A 21,556-nucleotide genomic window follows, 5' to 3' on the forward strand; every position below is an offset into this window, starting at 1 on the left:
CTTCCAGCTCCTCCAGCTTCTCTCCCACGCCTCCCTGCTCACATTTTAGTCATCATAATAGTAATCACAATTAGACTCCCAATTAGAATCCCAATACCTCCTCAGTGCTGGGCACTGAGATGTGGTATTTCCAACCTTCTCACATTATAAAGCGTAGTGGTCAGAGCTGGAGGTGGCCAATACCATAGAACTAGAGCCCCCAGCCTGGGGCCCTGGCCCACTCCTGGCCTGAATGTTAAATGAATGAGTAGGATCTTTCTAGAAGGACCCATGAGAGCTTGAAAGCAGTGATTATGTATAGGAAGAGACTTGGATGAGGGGAATCTCTTTGTTTACCCTGGCATTTTTGCCATATGCAAATATCTATTCAAATAAATAAGTTTTTAGTATTAAAAATCAATAAGAATTCAAAATGCTCACATAAAAATCTGGATGTGAGTCTTTTTTTGAAAAATGGGAAGAAGGCCTGGCCACACGGTGTTCCTGGGGACAACAATGGCCAGAGCTATGTTTGCCCCTCAGCCCAGGGCACTCGCTATCCTCACCTGTCTGGACCCCACGGACCTCTGCGCTGCTGATGCCCGGTCTATGCTGCAAGGGGCTTAGCTTTCTAGGACTGCAGGGTGAGGGGCAGGGCAGAGAAGCCTTCCCCAAGGCAAGGGGTTATCATTTAGCCCTCACTCCTTTGCTGATTTCACGCACAACTCCAAAAGCAGCAATAGGGCCATGATAATTCTAAGTAGGTAAACGTTGGCGTGTCACATGTCTGCTAGTATTGCACAAGAACTTGGAAATTCAGTACTGGTGGGGCCCCAACAGCACCTCTGCTCTCACTTCCCCTAGCAGGGCCTGAGGGCCTTAATTAAACTCAAAGGGAACAGCTGGAGAGAGGGAGCCACCAGTAGCCCCTTGGGCACCTTGGCAAGGAGGTGATTGACAAGGTAAGGGCATAGTGATTGAGGCCTGTGGGAAGGCAGGCCCAGCTTGAATCTTGACTCCAGCTCTGAAACTTAGGACAAGTCACTTTTCTAAGGCTCGGTTCCCGCATGTGTAGCCAAGAGCTGACACTAGCAGCATGCTGTTCCCAGGTGCTGGGGCCCCCACCAAGCACGGAGGCAGCCTCTTGTCAACCTTGTCAGTAGATAGCACCAGTCAGGGTTCTCCAGAGAAACAGAATCAACAGGAGAGAGAGAGAGAGATTTTTAAGGAATTTTTAATCAGCCTCACATGACTATGGAGGCTAAGTCTGAAATCTGAGGGCAGACTGGCCGGCTTGAAACTCAGGCAGGACTTCTATGACACAGTTTGTGGCAGAAGTCCTTCTTTCCCAGGAAACCTCGGTTTTTACTCATAAGGCCTTCAGCTGCTGGACTGAGGCCTACCCATATTATTGAGAATATTCTCCTTTACTTAAAGTCAACCAATTGTCGATATTATCACATGTACAAAATACCGTCCCAGCAACATCTAGACTAGTATTTAACCAAACGAGGGCACCATAGCCTAGCCAAGTTGATACATACCATTTAACCATTACAGCAAAGTATCACTCCCTTTCTGTACATGAGGAACTTGAAGTTCAGAAAGGTTGTGCCAACTGCTTATGGTCACAGAGCACACAGAAGACGCAGCTGGGAGTTGAACCCAGGCAGCACACCGCCTCCTCTCTCGGAAAATGGGGCTACTTCATGGGTGCTTGTGAGAGTTAGATATTAAAACACACACAGTGCCTGGCACCATACCCACGGTAGAGACAGAATCCAGTAAGGTAGTGGCTGTTATTACTACTATTACCTCTGAAAATTAAATAAGGGGGTGGTTGTTGGAACTGGAAGAGGAGTCAGACAGGAGTGGGCTACTGTTCCCTGCTGTTAGAGATGAGTTCTAGAGTGTAGGGCAGAAAACTCTTTCTTCTTTTCAGGAGGAACCCCCAAGGAGGGCAGAGGGGGGCAGAAAGGAGGCCTCTGCCAAGCTGTGGGTCCTGGTGCTGTGTAACTGGGCCCGAGCCGCTGACCCAGGTGTAGGGGATAGAGAGTGAGCAGTGTCCACCAGTGTGTGGGGTCTAGAAGGAGTCCTGCCTCCTGAGGCCATGGCTGGCTGCCCAGTGGTTCCCAGAAGTGGGTGACTTCTCTCGAGTTGGGCTGGCCAACAGCTGGGCTGTAGTCTCTGTCAGTCTCCTTAGCTGGGTGCTCCCATCTGCCTGCCCAAACTGGACCTGTCACCCAGAAGTAGAGAAATGCCTTCCCTAAGACCTGAGGCCCTGAAAGCCTCATTCCTCCCCACTTCCTCAATGACCCCCATGAGGGTAGAACACTGGACCAGAAGGCAGAAGGCCAACAGGTCAGCCATGCTCCCCACTTGCTTGCTGTGTGACCTTGGGCAAGTTACTTAACCATTCTGAGCTTCTGTCCCACGTATATGCTAATAATTGCGCTGACCTATAGGGTTGCTTTGAAGGGGACCTGAGGTTGTGCACATAATCACAGCACCAGGGCAAACATTTGAATAGAGCAGCTACTGCTGCCATCCTTGTTCACTGTGTTCTCGTGCTCCCTGGCCTTCTCCTTATCGGCCCTACCCAGCTATCACCACTTCTCCTCTGAGCCGGCTCATTCTCTCCCTCCTCCCTCTCCTCTTTGTTCCAGCTCCCTCTGTCTGAGCAGAAGGGGTGCTGGGTAGGCCTTTAAATGCCTACAGGGCCAGAGAGGAAGGAGGCCCCTGCCTTGGTGGATAACTGCATCGTTGGTGATGGTGAGGTTCCAGCAGCAGCTGGCTGGGACTATGGCGCTCCCCCAGCCCATCTCTGCCACACATCTTCCTTCTCCCCTTGCTTTCTCCAGGTTCCTCCTCCACACCAGGCTCCCTCTAGCCTTCACTCGGGACCCCTCGGCATGGCTGCTCTGTCCCAAGTGGCATCTCCTGACACCAGGCTCCAGCTCTGAGATGGGTCCCCCTCCCCAGCCTCCTTACTCACACTGGTCACAGCCTGTGGTAGCACCTTTCCTGATGGCTGCCTCCCTGGCAGCTCAGGAGAGCTGAGAAGGAGACACCTTCACACCATGCATCCAGCAACTGGCACCCAGCCAGAGGCAATGGCTCAGCCTGCTCCTGCCACCTGCCCCCGCCCTGTCATCTCAAGGGGCCCTGCTTTGGCCTGACCCACCTGCAAGGGCTGGGGGGACGATGACAAATGCTGGGGAATCCACCTCTGGGCCAGTCCTTTCCAGAGAGCCCCTCATAGCTAGCCTGACCCTTCCCCTAGCCCCCCACACCAGACCCCCCTCCAGAGGCTGTGAGCTCAGTGTGTGGGACTAGAAAGCAGGACACCTGGGTCCCACTGCAGCACAAATGTCACTTTCTGTGTGACGTTGAGCCAGTCCTCTGGCTCTTAGTATCCCTGGCTCTAAAGTGGCTTAGGGCTGGGGACACGCACAGATGCCCACGAGGTCAGGCAGGTCTTTGCTTGGACCTTACATGTCCTCAAGGTTGCGGGTCCTCTGAAGCGGGTGCTGGGAGAAAACTGGAGCGAGCACATCCTGCCTGGGCCAGCCCAGAGGCTCCAGGTCTGCTGATCCCTCAAGAGAAGCTAAAAATCTGAGGTGTGATGAGAAATCTCCTGATGGTTAAATGCTGACAACGATTCACATTTTAAAATAAGCACTATGTGGGCCAAACAGAACACCTCTGGGCCACAGTGTATGGGGCCAGATTAGAGGGCTAGGTCTAGGGGTCCTCTGGGGCTCTCTGGGCATTTCCTGCTGTCTAGGATGGGGGCTGCTGTTCCCCGCAAAGCCCATTCCAGACCTGCCTCCTGAGGCATCTCAGCTTTGCTCCTCTCCAGCCCCTCTAACTCCCCTCCCCAACCAGAGCCCACCCCTTGCCTGCAGCTGCCTTCACAAACCGAGGCCCTGGCCTGCACTGCCCCTCCCAGGATGTCCTCCATGGACCAGAGCCCGAGGGGGTTCCAAAGGCAGGGCCAGGACAAGGCAGGTGCTGGGGACCTCAGAATCCTCCTGCCCTGCCCAATCCCCAAATTCCATTTCACATGATGGCTCCCACCACTGTAAACCCTGGAGCTCACGCCTCCAACCTTCCAGGGTAGAGCTGAGCTGTTTCCAGAACCTCTAGCTACTCTATGAGGCTGGCCCCATATCTACCACTGACGCCCCAAGAAGGGCACTGATACCCCAAGGAGCACTGCTGGCCCAAGGCCACAGTGAACATCAGCAGCACAGGTCTGAGGTTTTGTCCTTCTCCTAAGCTGTCCCATGTTCCCTGGGGTCTCCTTGAGGAGAAAGCTGGCAGGATTTCTAGCTTGGCTGGCAGAGGTGGAAACTGAGGCCCAGAGGAAAGCAGGAAGTTTGCCCAGGCTGAGCTACTTGACCATCCTGGAGGGGCACTGCTAAAAATAGCTCCTGGGCCCAGAATAGGAAGGGTGAATTCTAGGGCTGGGGTTGACATTTTCCCCGGCCTTGACTGCTGGGCGAGTGCTATGTGCAGCAGCCCCTGATGGTGATGGTGACGCAGACTGGGTGGGAGGGAAAGAGGCCCCAGCGTCATCCCCAGAATGGGGCCTGACCTTGCCTGAACTCCAGTGGTTTGGGCTCCCCTGCTCAGGGCCAGAACAAGGGATAAGATGAGTTTGTTCTGTGCCTCTGAGGAAGGCGGGGGGGGGGGGGGGCAAAAGAGAGGGAGGGAAAAGGAAGCAAGGAGGGGAAAGGGAAGGAAAAGAAGGGAAAAGAAGAGGGGGAAGGAGGGAAGGAAAAGGAAGGGAAGAGGGAGAGGGGGAAAAAGGAGGAAGGAGGAGGGAGAGGAGGGGGCGAGGGGAGGCAGCAGCCCAAGAGAGGGATCACAACCAGACTAGAATAGGGCCTCCCCAGACTCACCACCGAGGCAGGTGGGGTAACGTCCACTTCACAGATGCAAAAACTAAGGCTTAGAGCATGGGGTAATTTGCTCAAGATCTCAGAGTCAGAAAGTGTCAGAGCCAGGATTAGAACTCATGGCTTTAGTCTTGCCCTTTAAGGTCTCAAAAATTGAACCACCCGGGCAGCATATCCTAAAATTGTGGCCCCAGGATACCCCACTCTCACATCACCAAAAGGGTGGTCTGGTTAAAATGCAGATTCATGGGTCAGAATCAAAGAAGCATGGCCCAGGAATGTGCATTTTGACCAGTACCCTAATGGTGGTTTAGGGGCCTCGACACTGGGAAGCCCTGTGGCTTATATAGAGCCTTTCTGGACTGACCTCCTGGCCCCAGGTCCTGGCTGTACTCCTACAGCCCAGCTATTCCGGCTGACTCACACTGATCCCCCATACCCATCCCAACAGGGCTGGGCCTTTCCCACACTAAGTTTCACCCAACAACTTCCCAGTCCCACGTAGATCCACCCTTCCAGCCAGCACCAGCTTCTTCTCTGGAAGCCTTTCTCGTGGTTGGGATCCTCCTCCGTCAGTGCTTGTTTGAGTAATAGCCTCCTCCTCCATCTGGAATTATTTACAACATTCTATTTCACTTTCCATGTGAGTCTGCCTGTTACCCAACCTTTCTCTCTATTAAACAGGAAACTCCCAGAAGGCTGGAGACTTATTAATATAAACAATAATCCTCTGAAATCTATGACTTCACCTGACCCTCCTGCCAACCACAGTGGCAGGGCTGGGATGGCTTTACAAATGAGGAAACTGAGCTTCAGCGAGCTTATGGCCTACCCAAGGCCATAGCCAAGTAAGATGCAGAGCTGGGTTTGGAAGCCATGTGCAGCTCCAATATCAAGTTCTGCTTTTGCTTTGTCTCTGATCACCCAAAAATGCCCGTGAGGCAGGCAGAACGGGGATTATTATCCAATTGCCCAGATAAGGAAAGTGAGGCCCAGAGATAAGCAAAGCACTCAACACCATCCTTATCCTGTTCCCATTTCTAGCTGCATTTAGGTCTGAGTCCAAATGCTGACCTTTTTTTCTTTCTCCTCCTCTCTGGCTCATGGTCACTGCTCAAGACCCCTAAGCAGGATGAGGCAGAACTGAGTCTTGGACTCCCAGACCAGAGCCCTAATCTGCCACTCATCGCAGTGTCACTCTGGACCCAGGTGCCTCATCTGTGGGTTGAGACTCATTTGCCTGCCTTGTAGCTGGCTGGATGCTCAGAAAGAGGGAATTGGGAAATACCCGGACACACCTCGGTCACCGTCATTCTGGACTTTGTCCCTCTTATTAATGCCCAGCTGGGGAAAAAACAACCTGAATGGTCCTTTCCCCAAGAGTGGAGGAAGGTAGTTCTGAACCTGGCACAGGCCCGGGCCAGGCTGGGCCCAGCTGGGAAGGGTGTGGAGCAAGGCGGCCAGACTGGCGTTCCAGAGAGGGGTTTGCCAAGCCCTACACTTCAGGTGTGGCTTCAGGGAGACTCAAGGAAGGCTTGGCCAGACTCTGAGCTCTGGGATGGAGTCCTAAGCTACCCAGCGGGTGCCCAGGGTGGCCAGCAAGCAGCACTGGACAACTCGGGATGGAAAACAAAAATTGTAGCTAATATGTGTCAAACACTAACTATTGTCAGGTTCTGTGCCTCCCCTCTCCCCTCTACTGGATGGGTCCCATCTAGCCCTGTTCCTCAGTCCCCTCTCTGTATCACCTCGGACCAGAAAGTTCCTCAGCTGAGTCTACCTCCACTTCTGCTCCGTCCTCCTCTCGCCCAGGTCCCCCTCCAGCCTCTTGCCCATCCCACCAGAACCACTCCATCTTTGGGTGATCTAGCCCCACCTCCTCCTCCGGGAAGCCCTCTTTCACAGCGTCTAAAACAAGCCCCAGGTGGGGCGGATCCTGATTAAGACCCTGGCCCGGAACCCCGTGAATCTCTCCTTCCTTCATATTCAAGACACCCATTTTAACAGCCCTGTTACCTCCTAGCTGGCCCTAGTGGCATTTCGCCTCCGACCTTGCCCTTTCATGCCCCACAACAGGGAAGTTGGGTTCCGAGGCATAGGGCAGTTAGTGGAGAGGTGACAACGGGGTGCAGGATGAGGTCCAGAAACGAGACTTCGTCTGCCCACTGCCTTCACCCTCCTCCTCCCGGCAGGCGAGCCTGGGAAATCGAGGACCTACCCGCACCCGCCGAGCCCGGGAGCCCCCTCCCCCCATCCCCGACTCCCGGAGCCGGAGTTCCCCGCGGCGCGCCTGCGTGGAAGCGGGCGGCGCCCAAGACGCATGCGCAGCCATCGCTCCCGCTGTATATTAGGGCGCCGGCGGTCGCGGCCTGAGGTCTCTTGCGGACAAGGGCGATCGTTCATTTGGACTTCTCGGCTTGAGTGCTCGCCGTCGCCGCCTCTCTTGCTTCCGCCTCCGCAGAGTCCCCGGCGCAGGTGAGAGCCCGCGCTCCGAGTGCGGCGCCGGCCGGGGGAAGCCCCCGCGAGTCCTGCCAGCCCGGCCGCCGCTCCCCCGGCTGTTGAGACCCCATCCCCCACTGTCCCAGTCACCCGCCGCCTTGGGGGTCAACGTTTAGCTTCCAGATTGTTTGCCTGTTCGGCCGCCTGAGTTTCCCCCATTCGGCCTCTTCCGGATAGTCCGCGTTTAACTAGCCGCTTTAGAATTCCATTCCCATGCCCCTCTCGAGCCCTCGACCCCGGGTAACCTCTGACCGCCACTCCCTGAAGTTTGCCTCCTTTCACCAGACCCAGTGCGATCTATTTTATAGCCCCGCAGCTCGCCAGTTGGCCCCAAGGCGCTTCTCACACTCCTGCCTTTAAGTTGCTCCTTCTTCTGTTATACCCAGCTCTCCCAGCTGTGGGGGCATGACCTCGGGGAAATCCTGGACTCTGGGTCCTGCTCGATGCCTTCCTCCGGTTTCGGGTGGGTTTGGGGGCGTGGGGACCAGGAGAAGGTCCGGATCTCCGAGAGACCTCTGCCTGAATGGATGACAGTGGCTTCTTCCCTGGTTTCACTTCACCACCTGGGTGTGTGTCAAGGTGTCTTATCTGCACTGTGCATCTGCCTAAGGAGCTTCTGGCTTCCAAAACCTGTTCTTGACCTCTCCCTCATCCTTCCACCCCCTTGGTTATTTACTGTCAGTATTAACTTCATTTGGTGAAGTTGCTTTGCAGATGCTTTTGTATAGAGCTGGGGAATGAAGAAGTTGGTGACTTGGGTAGAGTGTGGTCACCACTCTTTAGTTGAGTCCCACACATTAATGCTGTCTTTAGGCGTTTTTGAGTGAGACACGTTAGTATCCCAGGGTACCCTTGGCATAAACTGCAGGTGCCACCTGAACCCAGTGACCTTGCAGTGTGGTATTTGCCTGATTATTAACAAGTGTTGATGTCACTCATCGTCAGTCTTTCTACAGGAGCCAGTGTACTTCCCAGCCATGGAGACTGTTGTCCGCCGCTGCCCATTCTTATCCCGGGTCCCCCAGGCCTTTCTGCAGAAGGCAGGCAAATCTCTGTTGTTCTATGCCCAAAACTGCCCCAAGATGATGGAAGTTGGGGCCAAGCCAGCCCCTCGGGCACTGTCCACTTCAACAGTACACTGCCAGCAGATCAAAGAAACCTCTCCGGCCAATGAGAGTAAGTGTTGTCATTGGCAATGAAGGAGCGGGTGGGGTGTTTGCACTCATTACTGGATTAGAAGCAGTTCCAGTCCACAGTCGTTGTGAGGGCCACACTAACAGAGGGGTTGCTCTGTGCCAGGCTCAGCACTGTGCATGAATTATCTCCTATAACTGTCGCCCTAACCCCACGAGGTAGGCACTTTTAGTTTTCACACCTTTAAAGGTGAAATGGTGGCCAGTGTTCCATATTACAGGTTTCTGGGTTCCGTGTCAGTGTCTGTTGTGGTTTTAGTGTTTCTTCAGTGCCTCATTTACCTAAATATTAATTGGAATGTTCTGTTCCAACTTTTCCCTCATTAAATATTTGGCCTTTGGCTTTTAAAGTAGTGATTTTTTTTCCTTAAAATTTTTTTTCTTATTGTGGTAAAGTGCACATAACATAAAATTTACCATCTTAGACATTTTTAAATATATAATTTAGTGGTATTAAGTACATTCATACTGTTGTACAGCCGTCACCACCATCCACCTCCAGAACCTTTTTCATCTTCCCAAGCTGAACTCTGTACCCATGAGACAATACCTCCTTGTTTCTTCCTCCCCTCCTCGTGCCTGGCCACCACCATTCTACTTTCTGTCTCTATGAATTTAACTACTGTGCGTACCTTATATAAGTGAAATACAGTATTTGTTAGTGATTTTTTTTTAATACATATATCTTTATTTTGTATATAAAGTTTCATTTTTGTTTTTAATAAAGACACAAAAGTTGAATTTAGTTTTGGTCCAGTTCTGCTAAGAGATGATGAGGCTTTTCAGATGCCACTTAATCCTGAGAACATTTTACTTTACCAACTTCTTTTAGGTGTGTGCTCCGGGTGTGGACTTGTAAGAAAGCAATGTTTTTTTCTTTAAGTAGAAAGGATTTAATCCTTTGTAGGATTTATTTTCAGGAATTATGTCTTTTTTACCAAAATGTTTGTAAAGCTTATGTTTTGAATGATAGGGCTCACTTTTTTTCTAGACCTTCTATAATGAATATGTATTACTTTTGTAATGAATGAAATTAACTTCAAAATAATTCTTTTTTGGCTTTCCTTTATAGAAGATTTTAATGATAACTGTATTGAGACACCTTACTCAAGTTATAGGAAAGGCTAGCCAGTGACTCACAGGAGTATTCCAGAATGAAGAAAGACTTTTCTAGAAGGAAAGTGAATGAATTTGCTCAAGGGGAGAGGGAAGTCATTGTAACTAGAAGTATAATTACCTGCCAACTGTGTTAAGTCAGCAGACTTCTTTGATGCATTAGATGAGAAAGTAGATGAGGTATGTGATTGTAATACACCCTGGTTTTTTGTTAGCATACTAATAATTTGAACTATATTAGACAGTAACCTAAAGACGTAAGTTTTAATCTAATTTCTTTTGTTTAGAAGAAAACCAGTAGTTTTTATGTTAAGCAATAGCAAGCTTCTTTGTCAAGAATCTATTTAGAAAATATTAGCAGATTCTTTTCCTACAGGTTGAATAGGAAAAAAAAATATTAGCAGAGTAAAAATTCATGTGAGTACTTCCAATTACCTTAGAGAATATGTCCTCTCATGAAATAAGTGGAGTGTACTTGGGGTAGAATGTACTGGAGGTGGTCCAACTTAAGGACTTTGGGTTGTCTAAAACTAGAAAATGGGACTTTTTTGGGTTTATAAGGAGAAATGCTGTGGGTTTGAGAGGTAACTGGAATGTGCCAATTAACTCTTCATAGGAGCATTGTTTCCAGTGAGACAGATGAGAAAACAGATTAGCAGAACCTAATAAAAATAAGATTGTGTGTGGATGGTGGGGTAGAGTAAGTATAAAGTTTATCTTTGAGGCAATAAGGGAAAGAAAGAAGTGGTTTTCTTGTATACTGTGCAACCAGATCTGATGCTTCACTTTTTCCATTTCCTCCCTCAGAGGACAAAACTGCCAAAGCCAAGGTCCAGCAGGCTCCTGACGGATCCCAGCAGACTCCAGATGGCACACAGCTTCCGTCTGGACACCCCTTGCCTGCCACGAGCCAGGGCACTGCAAGCAAATGCCCTTTTCTGGCAGCACAGATGAGCCAGAGGGGCAGCAGTGTCTTCTGCAAAGCCAGTCTCGAGCTTCAGGAAGATGTGCAGGAAATGCATGCGGTGAGGAAAGGTAACAGATGAGACACGGACCATTGGGAAGAGTGAAGAGGTCTTTTTGGCTCTTTTGGACCTTCAGATTTGTGTATGAGCTATTATTAGGGCAATATTTACGGAAACACATTCCTCTTTTAGGGCCAAGGAGGAAGGTCCTCAAGATAGATAGTCAAAGGACTGTATTGCAAAATGTGGGACTTTCTTTGTAGTGAGTGTATAGGATGTGACCAGCTCTTATAGTAACATGCTTAATTTCTGAAAATAACCTGCAGTCTTGAGCTGCTACCAACTACCGCTTGTCCCTTTGGTCTTTCGCACCATTTGTTGAGATAAAAGGTAGAAAACTGGTGTTACTGCAGTAAACGCTGGTCCTAGGACTCACAAGCTATATGTCTTACTGATGGTCATTGAGTGGCAACCTTACTTCCAGCTGTGGCTGTATCCACAGAGCACCCAAAGCCCCCAAAAAGCCCCACCAGCAGAAATCATACATATGGCCAAAATTGGTTTCTGTGAAGAACATTGAGATTCAGATGGGGATGGAGTAGAAAAGGCACACCAACCAGCTAGAAAGCTTTGGACTTTCATGTTCATTAAAGCTGGCTGGTAGCTCTGAAAACAACACCAAGAGTTGGCCATTACAATAACTAAAATAGAAAAAGAGATGCTTCATATACTGGGTTATGACTAATTTTGATTATGAATGGCTTTTTTTGTGATCTAGGCAGTAAACCGTTTTTGACAATATGTCTGGAGGGTTTTGTGAGTGCAGAATAGAATGTCAGTCCCATTTGCCTCTTATTGCTTTTGGTACAGAGGTTGCCCAAACCTCAGTGAACCCCAGTGTGATTAGTGTGGAGACTGACGGAGGGGATCCAAGTGGATTGCCAAAGAACTTCCAGGATATCATGCGAAAGCAAAGACCAGAAAGAGTGTCTCATCTTCTTCAAGATAACTTGCCAAAATGTAAGTCTCACTGTTATTTGCCTAATATAGGAGTATATAACTTAAACATACATCAGATTAAACATAAAATTGCGTGGTGAGTTGAGGATTGAAAGCTGCGTCCTTTGCTTAAGCGAGTAGGTGTTCTCGGTTGTAGTGACTACACATGCTGTTGGTAGCCTGCCTTCTGTCTTTTAATACCTACCATCCACACACTGCTCGCTGCCAAATGCTTGGTGTGCACAGTCTCATTTACTGCTTACCAGGTGAAGACGTTAAGTAACTTGCCCAGAATGTCCCTGCTACTCAAGCAGGAACTTGAACTCAAGTCTGTCTTTCGCAGAAACCCAGATGTGCTTCTTAACCATCAGGCTGTACTATCTTTTGTTCGGTTTTTAGCTGTTTCCACTTTCCAGTATGATCGTTTCTTTGAGAAGAAGATTGATGAGAAAAAAAATGACCACACCTATCGAGTTTTTAAAACTGTAAACCGGAGGGCGCACATCTTCCCCATGGCAGATGACTATTCGGACTCCCTCATCACCAAAAAGCAGGTGTCTGTCTGGTGCAGTAACGACTACCTAGGAATGAGTCGCCACCCACGGGTGTGTGGGGCAGTTATGTAAGTAGCCCTCAGCTTTCAAATATCACTGGTGTTATTTGGCAAGATATTGATAATTTATAGGGGTTGGATCTTTTATAGAGGGAATATTCAGCAGCTGAAAGTGTGCCATAGCAAAGTACTATTCTTAGCCTTTGAAGACATCTATAGATTACTTTTAAAGAAACTCCAACATGCGGGAAGCTGGTGGAGCCCCTTCGTGTGTGAGGGTTCAAGCTTACAGGCTTGTTTTCTCACATGTCGGTTCACTTCCTACCACTCCACAAGTGAGTGTGCCTTTAACACCAGGCAGTCTTGCACAGAGACACCCTTGTTCATGGCTGCAGGTGGAGAAATACAGATTTAGCAGCACTAGAGGAAAAGCTACTTCAAAAGGCCACGTTAAAAAGGATGTCAGATCCCATCATTCGTGTCCTTTAGGAGGACCGCCATGGCCAGGGTTACTTGAGAGAGTTGCTTGCCACACTCTCCAAGAGGCTTGCTAAAGAGAGTCCATCCGAGGCGTAACTATCAGTGTGCCCTAATGTGATGTGACTGGTTTGCAGAGGGTTTCGTTGACCACCATCCAAGATGTTTCTCCAGGGTTTTTTCCCCTTAAGATGTCATGTTATTGGAAAGAATGTTTCTCAGAGAAAAGAAACTTTAGGAAATTAACTCAGCTAATACTAAGTACTTATTGACTGTTAAATGAACACTTGTTCTTAATGGTCCCTAGAGGTATCATCACCCTAGTGTGGATACTTTCTCCCACCTAGTCTGAAGATGAAGTCAGTTGAAACTTCTGGTCTCAGGTTTCACAGTGAGAGAATTGCTAGATCAATGTAAGTTTCTGTCTCCTGGATCCTGGAATAATTCACAGAGCGTTTAGAACCATGACCTTTCCTTTTTCTTTTTCTTTCTTTCTTTTCTTTTCTTTCTTTTTTTTTTTTTAAACAGGGACACTTTGAAACAACATGGTGCTGGGGCAGGTGGTACTAGAAATATTTCAGGAACTAGTAAATTCCACGTGGACCTGGAGCAGGAGCTGGCTGACCTTCATGGGAAAGACGCAGCACTCTTGTTTTCCTCATGCTTTGTGGCCAATGACTCGACCCTCTTCACCCTGGCCAAGATGATGCCAGGTAAGGAGGCCTGGAATGGGTGCCTTTGAGTTTTGGTATTTTTATTTTTTTATTTTTTTTTTTATTTTATTTTTTTTTTTTGAGACAGAGTGTCGCTTTGTTGCCCAGGCTAGAGTGAGTGCCGTGGCGTCAGCCTAGCTCACAGCAACCTCAAACTCCTGGGCTCAAGCAATCCTCCTGCCTCAGCCTCCCGAGTAGCTGGGACTACAGGCATGCGCCACCATGCCCGGCTAATTTTTTTTTCTATATATATTTTAGTTGGCCAGATAATTTCTTTCTATTTTTAGTAGAGACGAGGTCTCGCTCATTGCTCAGGCTGGTCTTGAACTCCTGACCTCGAGCGATCCACCCACCTCGGCCTCCCAGAGTGCTAGGATTACAGGCGTGAGCCACCGCACCCGGCCAAGTTTTGGTATTTTTAGTATTAACAAGAATATTGGGGCCGGGCGTGGTGGCTCACGCCTGTAATCCTAGCACTCTGGGAGGCCGAGGCGGGTGGATCGCTCGAGGTCAGGAGTTCGAGACTAGCCTGAGCAAGAGCGAGACCCCGTCTCTACTAAAAATAGAAAGAAATTATATGGACAACTAAAAATATATATAGAAAAAATTAGCCGGGCATGGTGGTGCATGCCTGTAGTCCCAGCTACTCGGGAGGCTGAGGCAGAAGGATTGCTTGAGCCCAGGAGTTTGAGGTTGCTGTGAGCTAGGCTGACGCCATGGCACTCACTCTAGCCCGGGCAACAGAGCAAGACTCTGTCTCAAAAAAAAAAAAAAAAAAAAAAAAAAGAATATTGGCAACAAAGAAGGCTTACCAAAAAACTCTCAATTGAAAGTAACAGTCCTATCTGGGAGCATTTGCTCTTGGATTGAGCATGACATGCTAACTGTACATGAGTTTCGGTAGAACATGATACCAATGAAGATTCAGACTTGAAAGGTCTTGTCCTTAAGCTAATCACCTCAGATGTGCTTCATATTCTAAGAACATCCTTTGGAGAAAACTCCTAAAAACTCCTAATCATTTTCAGTCACTTTTTTTTTTTTTTTGGAGACAGAGTCTCGCTCTGTTGCCCAGGCTAGAGTGCTGTGGCATCAGCCTAGCTCACAGCAACCTCAAACTCCTGGGCTCAAGCAATCCTTCTGCCTCAGCCTCCCGAGTAGCTGGGACTACAGGCACGCACCAGCACACCTAGCTAATTTTTTCTATATATATCTTTAGTTGTCCAGCCAATTTCTTTCTATTTTTAGTAGAGATGGGATCTCACTCTTGCTCAGGCTGGTCTCGAACTCCTGACCTCGAGTGATCCTCCCGCCTCGGCCTCCTAGAGTGCTAGGATTACAGGCGTGAGCCACTGCGCCTGGCCTTTCAGTGACTCTTGATTGAGTTTGGAGTGAGGCAGCCAGATTTAAAAGCAGATTAATTGCCTGCCGCAGAGTTATTCTACACCTCTGGGCCTTCTCAAAGGTGAAGCACTAGCTAGTTATTTTGCCAGGAAGAAACTGGCACACAGTGTCTTTTTCCTGCTGGGCATTTTCAGGGTATCATTTTCAGGGAAAAGTCTGTAGTCTCTCTCTAGGAAATAATTTGTCTTTGATACAGATGGCAATAAATAGCATTTTTGTCATGTTAGGCTGTGAGATTTACTCTGATTCTGGGAACCATGCCTCCATGATCCAAGGGATTCGGAATAGCAGAGTGCCAAAGTACATCTTCCGTCACAATGATGTCAGCCATCTCAGAGAACTGCTGCAAAGATCTGACCCTTCAGTCCCCAAGATTGTTGCATTTGAGACTGTCCACTCAATGGATGGTAAGTCTAAAGAGAGATTAATCTGAAACCTGAGATGAAAAACTAGGCCTGAACTCTTAAAAGTATGGTGTTTTGTTTTGCTTTTGCATTTCATTTTCCTTTTACTTTCTACTGGGATTTTGTAATTGGTGGACATTGTACAGATTTGAGTGAATGTAGGTTTTCTCTCTGGCTTTCACTAGGTTCTAAGACCCCAGGGTAACCTAGAAATTGGGGCAAGTTCATTTTCTCCCGAACATTAAAAACAATACCTTAGAATGTAAGTTTGTTTTGTTCTGACCCTAACCAAAACAGAAATTTCTGAAATGACAAGCTCTTCAGAGCAGTCTCTGGTCTTTCCTCAGGGGCAGTGTGCCCACTGGAAGAGCTGTGTGATGTGGCCCATGAGTTTGGAGCAATCACCTTCGTGGATGAGGTCCATGCGGTGGGGCTATATGGGGCTCGAGGCGGAGGGATTGGCGATCGGGATGGAGTCATGCCAAAAATGGACATCATTTCTGGAACACTCGGTATGTATACTTTGTACATTCTGTCATCTACATTAAAATTACATTATCCTAACAAGGCCAAGGACTAACTAGTCTAGCTGGGATCAGGTAAGGAGACAGTGTGATAGCGCATAAAGCTTGGGCCCCTTTTTAGTTGCGGTGAGTTTCTTTGTCCCAGTGAGTGATGGCACAGCTTGGCAGAATCCCCTGGGTCATGGGAGCATGGCTCCTAGAAGCAGAATAAATCTCTTAGCCTAACATGACAGAAATACCATTTATTGCCATCTGAACTCATTTCAGACATAATTGTGTCTCTAGCTCCGTGATGTGTCAAGACCCTTCATTCTCTGCCTCAGATTATTACCCTGAATTAAAAAGAAAGAAAAGAATTCTAGTACTTTTCTCCTAGAGCAGTTATTAGGTTCAGGTGTTAGGAAGTGCTGAACTCTGTGCCTGCCACATGGGAACATTCCAGTTCACCCTGGTTTTCCTCTGCTTCTCCTTATATGGAGGCAGTGTCTTGTGGTAGTTGGGAGCTGGACTCTGGAGCCATAACTCACTACCTATGTGACCTTGCATTGGTGTTAACCTCTCTGCACCTCAGTTTGCTCATCACTATAATGGAGGCTGTAGGACCTCAGTCCAGATTTTTATGGAGAAGATAAATGAGTTGTATTCAAACAATTACTATAGACATTCCCTTTGCCTGTGAGAACCCTAAAGAGATGAAAATGTAGATTGTATAAATTTGGAGATTTTTTCTTTAACCTTCAAAAGTTGGTAAGCAGTTGGAAACCCATCCAGCAGCTAAAATACCAATTTATAGCCTACACTTGGTAAAGGAAGTGCGGGCCAAGGAGAGTATCTTTCAGCACTGTCAAGGGGTATGAGAGCCTCATGCAAACCCAGAGAGCCTGAGGCTTCTCAGGGTGGAACCCTGCCAGGAGAAAAGCACTTGTTCATGTGTCCTAATTCCAGGAGCTCTTTTCTTTTAAAGAGCTCTCATGACGTGGGCTCTTTGAAGGTACGATCATTGTGAGACGGAAAAAGCTGGAGAGAGAAATTTTCCACCTTAGAAGTTTGAACCAACCCAGCCCTGTGTGTGGTTTCAGCAAAAATGTTAATTACAGAACATAATGTTAAGATCTATGAGGACTCTTCTGGAGTTCTTAATCCTGAAACTTGAGATACAGATTACATAAAGGGACTCAACAAGAATTGAAAAAAAAATTCTGGCCCGAAATCAATCCTAACAGGTTCTGAGTTTTCCTATTTATCTGGCAAATGCTAATTGTCAAGAGTTTTGTTTTTACTTAAGTAGGAAATAACACCAATCATACCAAAACCCTTAATGCCTTAGCTGGGTAAAATTCCAGCCTCAAGGGTAGTGTTCACAGTGAGAGGGTGGCGCAAGCGCTGCAACTCAAACCTTATTCCAAAGAACACATAGGGTGCAGAACGTGGGAATGGAGCTTTGCCAGCCGACAGAGCAGCAAGCCCAGGTGGGAAAGGCAGGTGAGGACAAAATGGTGGGAAGAGAGGCAGCAGCTGCATATTCGGGCACACTGGGGCCACTCACTGGGGTGCTAGGCCTCCTTCCAACACTTGCGTTTTGATGTTGGTCAGACACCAGCTTGGCCGTGTGGCTTTGGACAAGACCCTTTCATAATCTTCCTCAGTTTTTTTCCCTTTTAAAACGGGTGGGCATCCTTTTACAGTCACACGTTGCTTAACGACAGGTATATGTTCTGAGAAGCGCATTGTTAGATGATTTCATTGTCATGTGAGCATCCTATACTAGAGTGTACTTGGAAAAATCAAGATGGTATAGCCTTCTGTACACCTGGGCTATCTGGTATAGCCATTGCTCCTAGGCTAGAGCAACCTGTGCAGCATGTGACTGTACTAAGTACTGTACGCAGTTGTAACACAGTGGAAAGTATTTGTGTATCTAAATATGTCTAAACATAGAACAGGTACAGTAAAAATACAGTATTTTAATCTTATTGGGCCATATGCAATAGCTCATGTCTGTAATCCCAGCACTTTGGGAGGCCAAAGCAGGATGATCACTTGAGGCCAGGAGTTTTGAGACCAGCCTTAGCAACATAGCAAGACCCCATCTCTACAAAAAAAAAAAAAAACAGAAAAAATTAGCTGAGTGTGGTGGTGTGCCTGTAGTCCCGGCTATTCAGGAGGCTGAGGCAGGAGGATCGATTGAGCCCAGGAGTTGGAGGTTGCAGTCAGCTATGATGATGCCACTGCACTCTAGCCCAGGCAACAGAGCAAGACCCTGTCTCCAAAAAAAAAAAAAAAAAAAAAAAACTTAGGGACCATCATGATATATGTAGCCTGTCATTGACCAAGATCCAAGATGTTATGTGGTGCATGACTGTACTACTTTCAGTCCTGGGACAAATTAAGATGATAAGCAAAAAAGTAAATGCTTTGACGCTCTACAGCACCTTGCTGTGTACATTTAGAGGTTGTTACTATAACAAATGAAGCTGTCTCCTCTTAGGCAAAGCCTTTGGCTGTGTTGGAGGATACATTGCCAGTACAAGTTCTCTGATTGACACCGTACGGTCCTATGCGGCTGGCTTCATCTTTACCACCTCTCTGCCACCCATGCTCCTGGCTGGAGCCCTGGAGTCTGTGCGGATCCTGAAGAGTGCCGAGGGGCGGGCACTTCGCCGCCAGCACCAGCGCAACGTGAAGCTCATGAGGCAGATGCTAATGGATGCTGGCCTCCCGGTCGTCCACTGCCCTAGTCACATCATCCCTGTGCGGGTAATGGCCTGTCTTTGCTTAGACTTGCTGGGGCTATGCCTCCACACGTGATGTGCAGATATTCTGGTTCATACCTTCCTGAAGTTGGGCGGGTGACTGTTAGGCCAAGGGCTATGGCCAGCAGCCCTCTGCCGTGTTTCTGCTTTTGGCTGATTTCACAATGAGGATAAAGACTTTGAACCCAGCAGGCTGGAGCAGAGGTTCTCTCTCCAGAGCACTGACCTTAACAGAGTAAACACAGAGATTGTATCTAGAAAGCTCCAGAAGCCAGAGCTTGGCCAGCTTTGACATATGGCTTTCTACTTTGTAAATTTTTAAATAAGTCATGGCCTTCCCACTGCAAACGGTAGCCCTGTTGGTATCACGGCTGAATTAGTATAATGAATACAGCTAGTATAACCGAAGCTGGGTTATACATCCTGGGTGTGAGGGCCAGCTGGTGTGAATAGAACCACTGTTTTCCCCAGGTGAGGCCTGGGAGGAGAGCAATGTGAAGTTTCCTTCTTTCTAATATGGTTTTGGTTCTCTGGTGCTCACTGAACATTGTAGGTGTTTGGCAGCACTTTCCTTCTCCCCCAAGCTTGCATGTGTTGCTACAGTCTGGTCTTGACCCTGAGCCTTGTGGACACTGTGTTCATTAGCATCTCTGCTAAGAAGTAGTCCAGCCTGTTGCGACCTTACCTTCTGCTCTCATCAAACTTAGGTTGCAGATGCTGCTAAAAACACAGAAGTCTGTGACGAACTAATGAGCAGACATAACATCTACGTCCAAGCAATCAATTACCCCACGGTGCCGCGGGGCGAAGAGCTCCTGCGGATCGCCCCCACCCCTCACCATACGCCACAGATGATGAACTACTTCCTTGGTGAGTGCCTGGAGCGCTGCTGGCGCCTCATTGGAGAGTTTCAGGAAGCTGTCTTTGCAGTGTTTATAACTGAAGCCCTTCAGAGGCATTCAGATTTGTTTCTTTTTCCACGTAATTAAGAATGTGCCCTCTAATGGTTCAAAAGCCTAAAAGACATTCAGTTGTTTGACTCACTTCAAGAGGGTGCAGAGTCATTTTGGAAGCTCTCAGGGAGCCTGGTATTCCGCCCAGTGTTTCCACGCCCTCTCGTCAGCGTGCCTTAGGGATGCTTGGTAAGAACGTTGCAGGGGAAGAGAGGCCTCCCAGGCTTGAGTCTCTGCTGGCCCTGCAGGTGCAGCTCACGTTTGTCCTCTGCACTGCTCTATACTCCGGGACGTGTGACCCAGGAACTAACCCCACACCTAACCCTTCTGCCAAGAGCGATTGTTCAACATTTTATACTGGCCCGCACTCCAGCGTCCGGCCTAAAGGAGAGACTGGGCAGGGCTGTTAGCCACAGCCTGCCTCTGCCTCAAAGGCACACTGCCCTCCTGGGCCCTCCCAGGCGGCTCCGCTTCCCTGCAGGCTTTGCATTCTGGGAGACACGCTCACTTTAAACTAAACGTATCACGGCAATGTTTGAGCAACTTCTGCCCGGAAGGCCAACTCCGGGCCTTGTTTTTCTCTTGATTTTTATAACAGCCTTATTTAGATATAATCCACATACCATAAAATTCGCCCTTTTAAAGTATACAGTTGAGTGGTTTTTAAGTACAATCACAATGTTTGTAACCATCACCTCTGTGATTCCAGAACATTCTCATGCCAGAGATAAACGGCATACCCATTAGCAGTCACTCCCCTTCTCCTCCTTCCCCAGCCCCCATCAACCACTGATCTTCCTGTCTGTATGGATTTGCCTTTTCTGCATGTTTTGTAGAAGTAGCATCACACGTGGTCCTTTGTTCCTGGCCTCTTCACGGCGTAAGGTTGTCAGGGTCCGTCCCTGCTGTGCGACTTCCTTTCGTTACATCTGCTATACCCATTGGCCACGTTTTGTTTATCCATCAATTGGTGGACATTTGGGTGGTTTCACTTTTTAACTATTATGAATAATGTTACCGTAAACATTTGTGTACAAGTTTTTGTGTGGATGTGTTTTCATTTTTCTCGGGTATTTACTCCCTTTAATATTTAAAAACTGTTTCTCTTCAGAGAATCTGCTGGAGACGTGGAAGCGAGTGGGGCTGGAACTGAAGCCACATTCCTCAGCCGAGTGCAACTTCTGCAGGAGGCCGCTGCATTTTGAAGTGATGAGTGAAAGAGAGAGATCCTATTTCTCAGGCTTAAGCAAGTTGGTATCTGCCCAGGCCTGAGTGTGACCTCAGTTTACCTAATCCCAGGCAGTTATCATATCTAGTCTCCAGAGTTGTCTTTATATGTGAAATAAATTATATTAAATTTTAATCTATAGTAAACACATAGTCCTGAAATAAATTCTTGTTTAAGTGATGGGTCTTTCTCTCTTGGCTCTGAATCAAAAAATAATTTTTCATCATCCTTTTATGATAGAGATGTATTAATGGTATCAAAAAATGCTGGTCCTCTGGTAGTAGCTTCAGACCCTGCTGGAGTGGCAGAACCTCCCGCTCTGCTTGAACCCAGCTGCTCTTTAATGCCTACCACATCCAGTGGCTGACCTGGCCGCACCCCAGCAACTGAACGGTTTTAAAAGAAGTGACACCACCCTGGCAGCTGGTTTCGCTTTAAACTTCTCACCTCACATCTTCAGTGCGTAGTCGGTGCTGCCCAGCTGTCCTGCTGTAGCTGCTTCCCTCCCGCCCTGCCTTTCAGCTACTGCCTTGACCTCATACTTCCTGTGAAAGTCGAGTCATCACGAGGGGACTGACTTGTCTGTTAGCAGCCACTTCCCCAGCCGGTCGGCTTCCTGCACCTGTAGTCGTGTCCCCTGCAGTGAAAGCAGAGGGGTTTGTGCTCCTCACCCTGACTCTCCACTTGGGGTTCGTGTCCTATTCTTGCACATTCCTGCAGCCGTCTCTTTCCTTTGCTTCGTGAATCTTCCCCCCCCCCCGCCCCCCGTGCAGACTCATTCCCATTGGCGCGCAGTAGGCTTTGTCACTCATCTTAAAAACAAACTCTAAATAAGCTCTCCCTCAGAGACCCCCTAGACCCCCTTCTCCCTGCCCCCACCTCTCTCTTCTGC

General features: G+C 48.3%; 1 protein-coding gene across 2 annotated transcripts; it reads left to right on the forward strand.

The window, feature by feature from the left end:
* Positions 1-7,180: 7,180 nt before the first annotated feature.
* Positions 7,181-20,844, forward strand: ALAS1 (5'-aminolevulinate synthase 1). 2 transcript variants are annotated; one of them, XM_069475794.1, is made up of 11 exons: positions 7,181-7,358; positions 8,328-8,558; positions 10,499-10,726; positions 11,527-11,676; positions 12,055-12,277; positions 13,214-13,398; positions 15,030-15,209; positions 15,554-15,718; positions 18,219-18,487; positions 19,191-19,353; positions 20,548-20,844. In XM_069475794.1, exons 2-11 carry the CDS (start codon positions 8,360-8,362, stop codon positions 20,706-20,708), a joined length of 1,923 nt encoding a protein of 640 aa, XP_069331895.1. In that variant the 5' UTR covers positions 7,181-7,358; positions 8,328-8,359; the 3' UTR covers positions 20,709-20,844. The 2 variants fall into 2 exon arrangements, with proteins under 2 accessions (XP_069331895.1, XP_069331894.1); XM_069475793.1 differs by having other exon boundaries at positions 8,339-8,558.
* Positions 20,845-21,556: the final 712 nt, after the last annotated feature.

This window comes from Eulemur rufifrons, chromosome 7 (genome assembly GCF_041146395.1).
Source record: "Eulemur rufifrons isolate Redbay chromosome 7, OSU_ERuf_1, whole genome shotgun sequence".
Classification (NCBI taxonomy): Eukaryota; Metazoa; Chordata; class Mammalia; order Primates; family Lemuridae; genus Eulemur; species Eulemur rufifrons.

Coding starts and splice junctions, on each gene's coding strand:
- ALAS1 (XM_069475794.1), top strand. CDS start 8,360: ATGGAGACTGTTGTCCGCCGCTGCCCATTCTTATCCCGGGTCCCCCAG. Junction 13,399..15,029: donor CCTGGCCAAGATGATGCCAG/GTAAGGAGGCCT, acceptor TTGTCATGTTAG/GCTGTGAGATTTACTCTGAT. Junction 18,488..19,190: donor GTCACATCATCCCTGTGCGG/GTAATGGCCTGT, acceptor CATCAAACTTAG/GTTGCAGATGCTGCTAAAAA.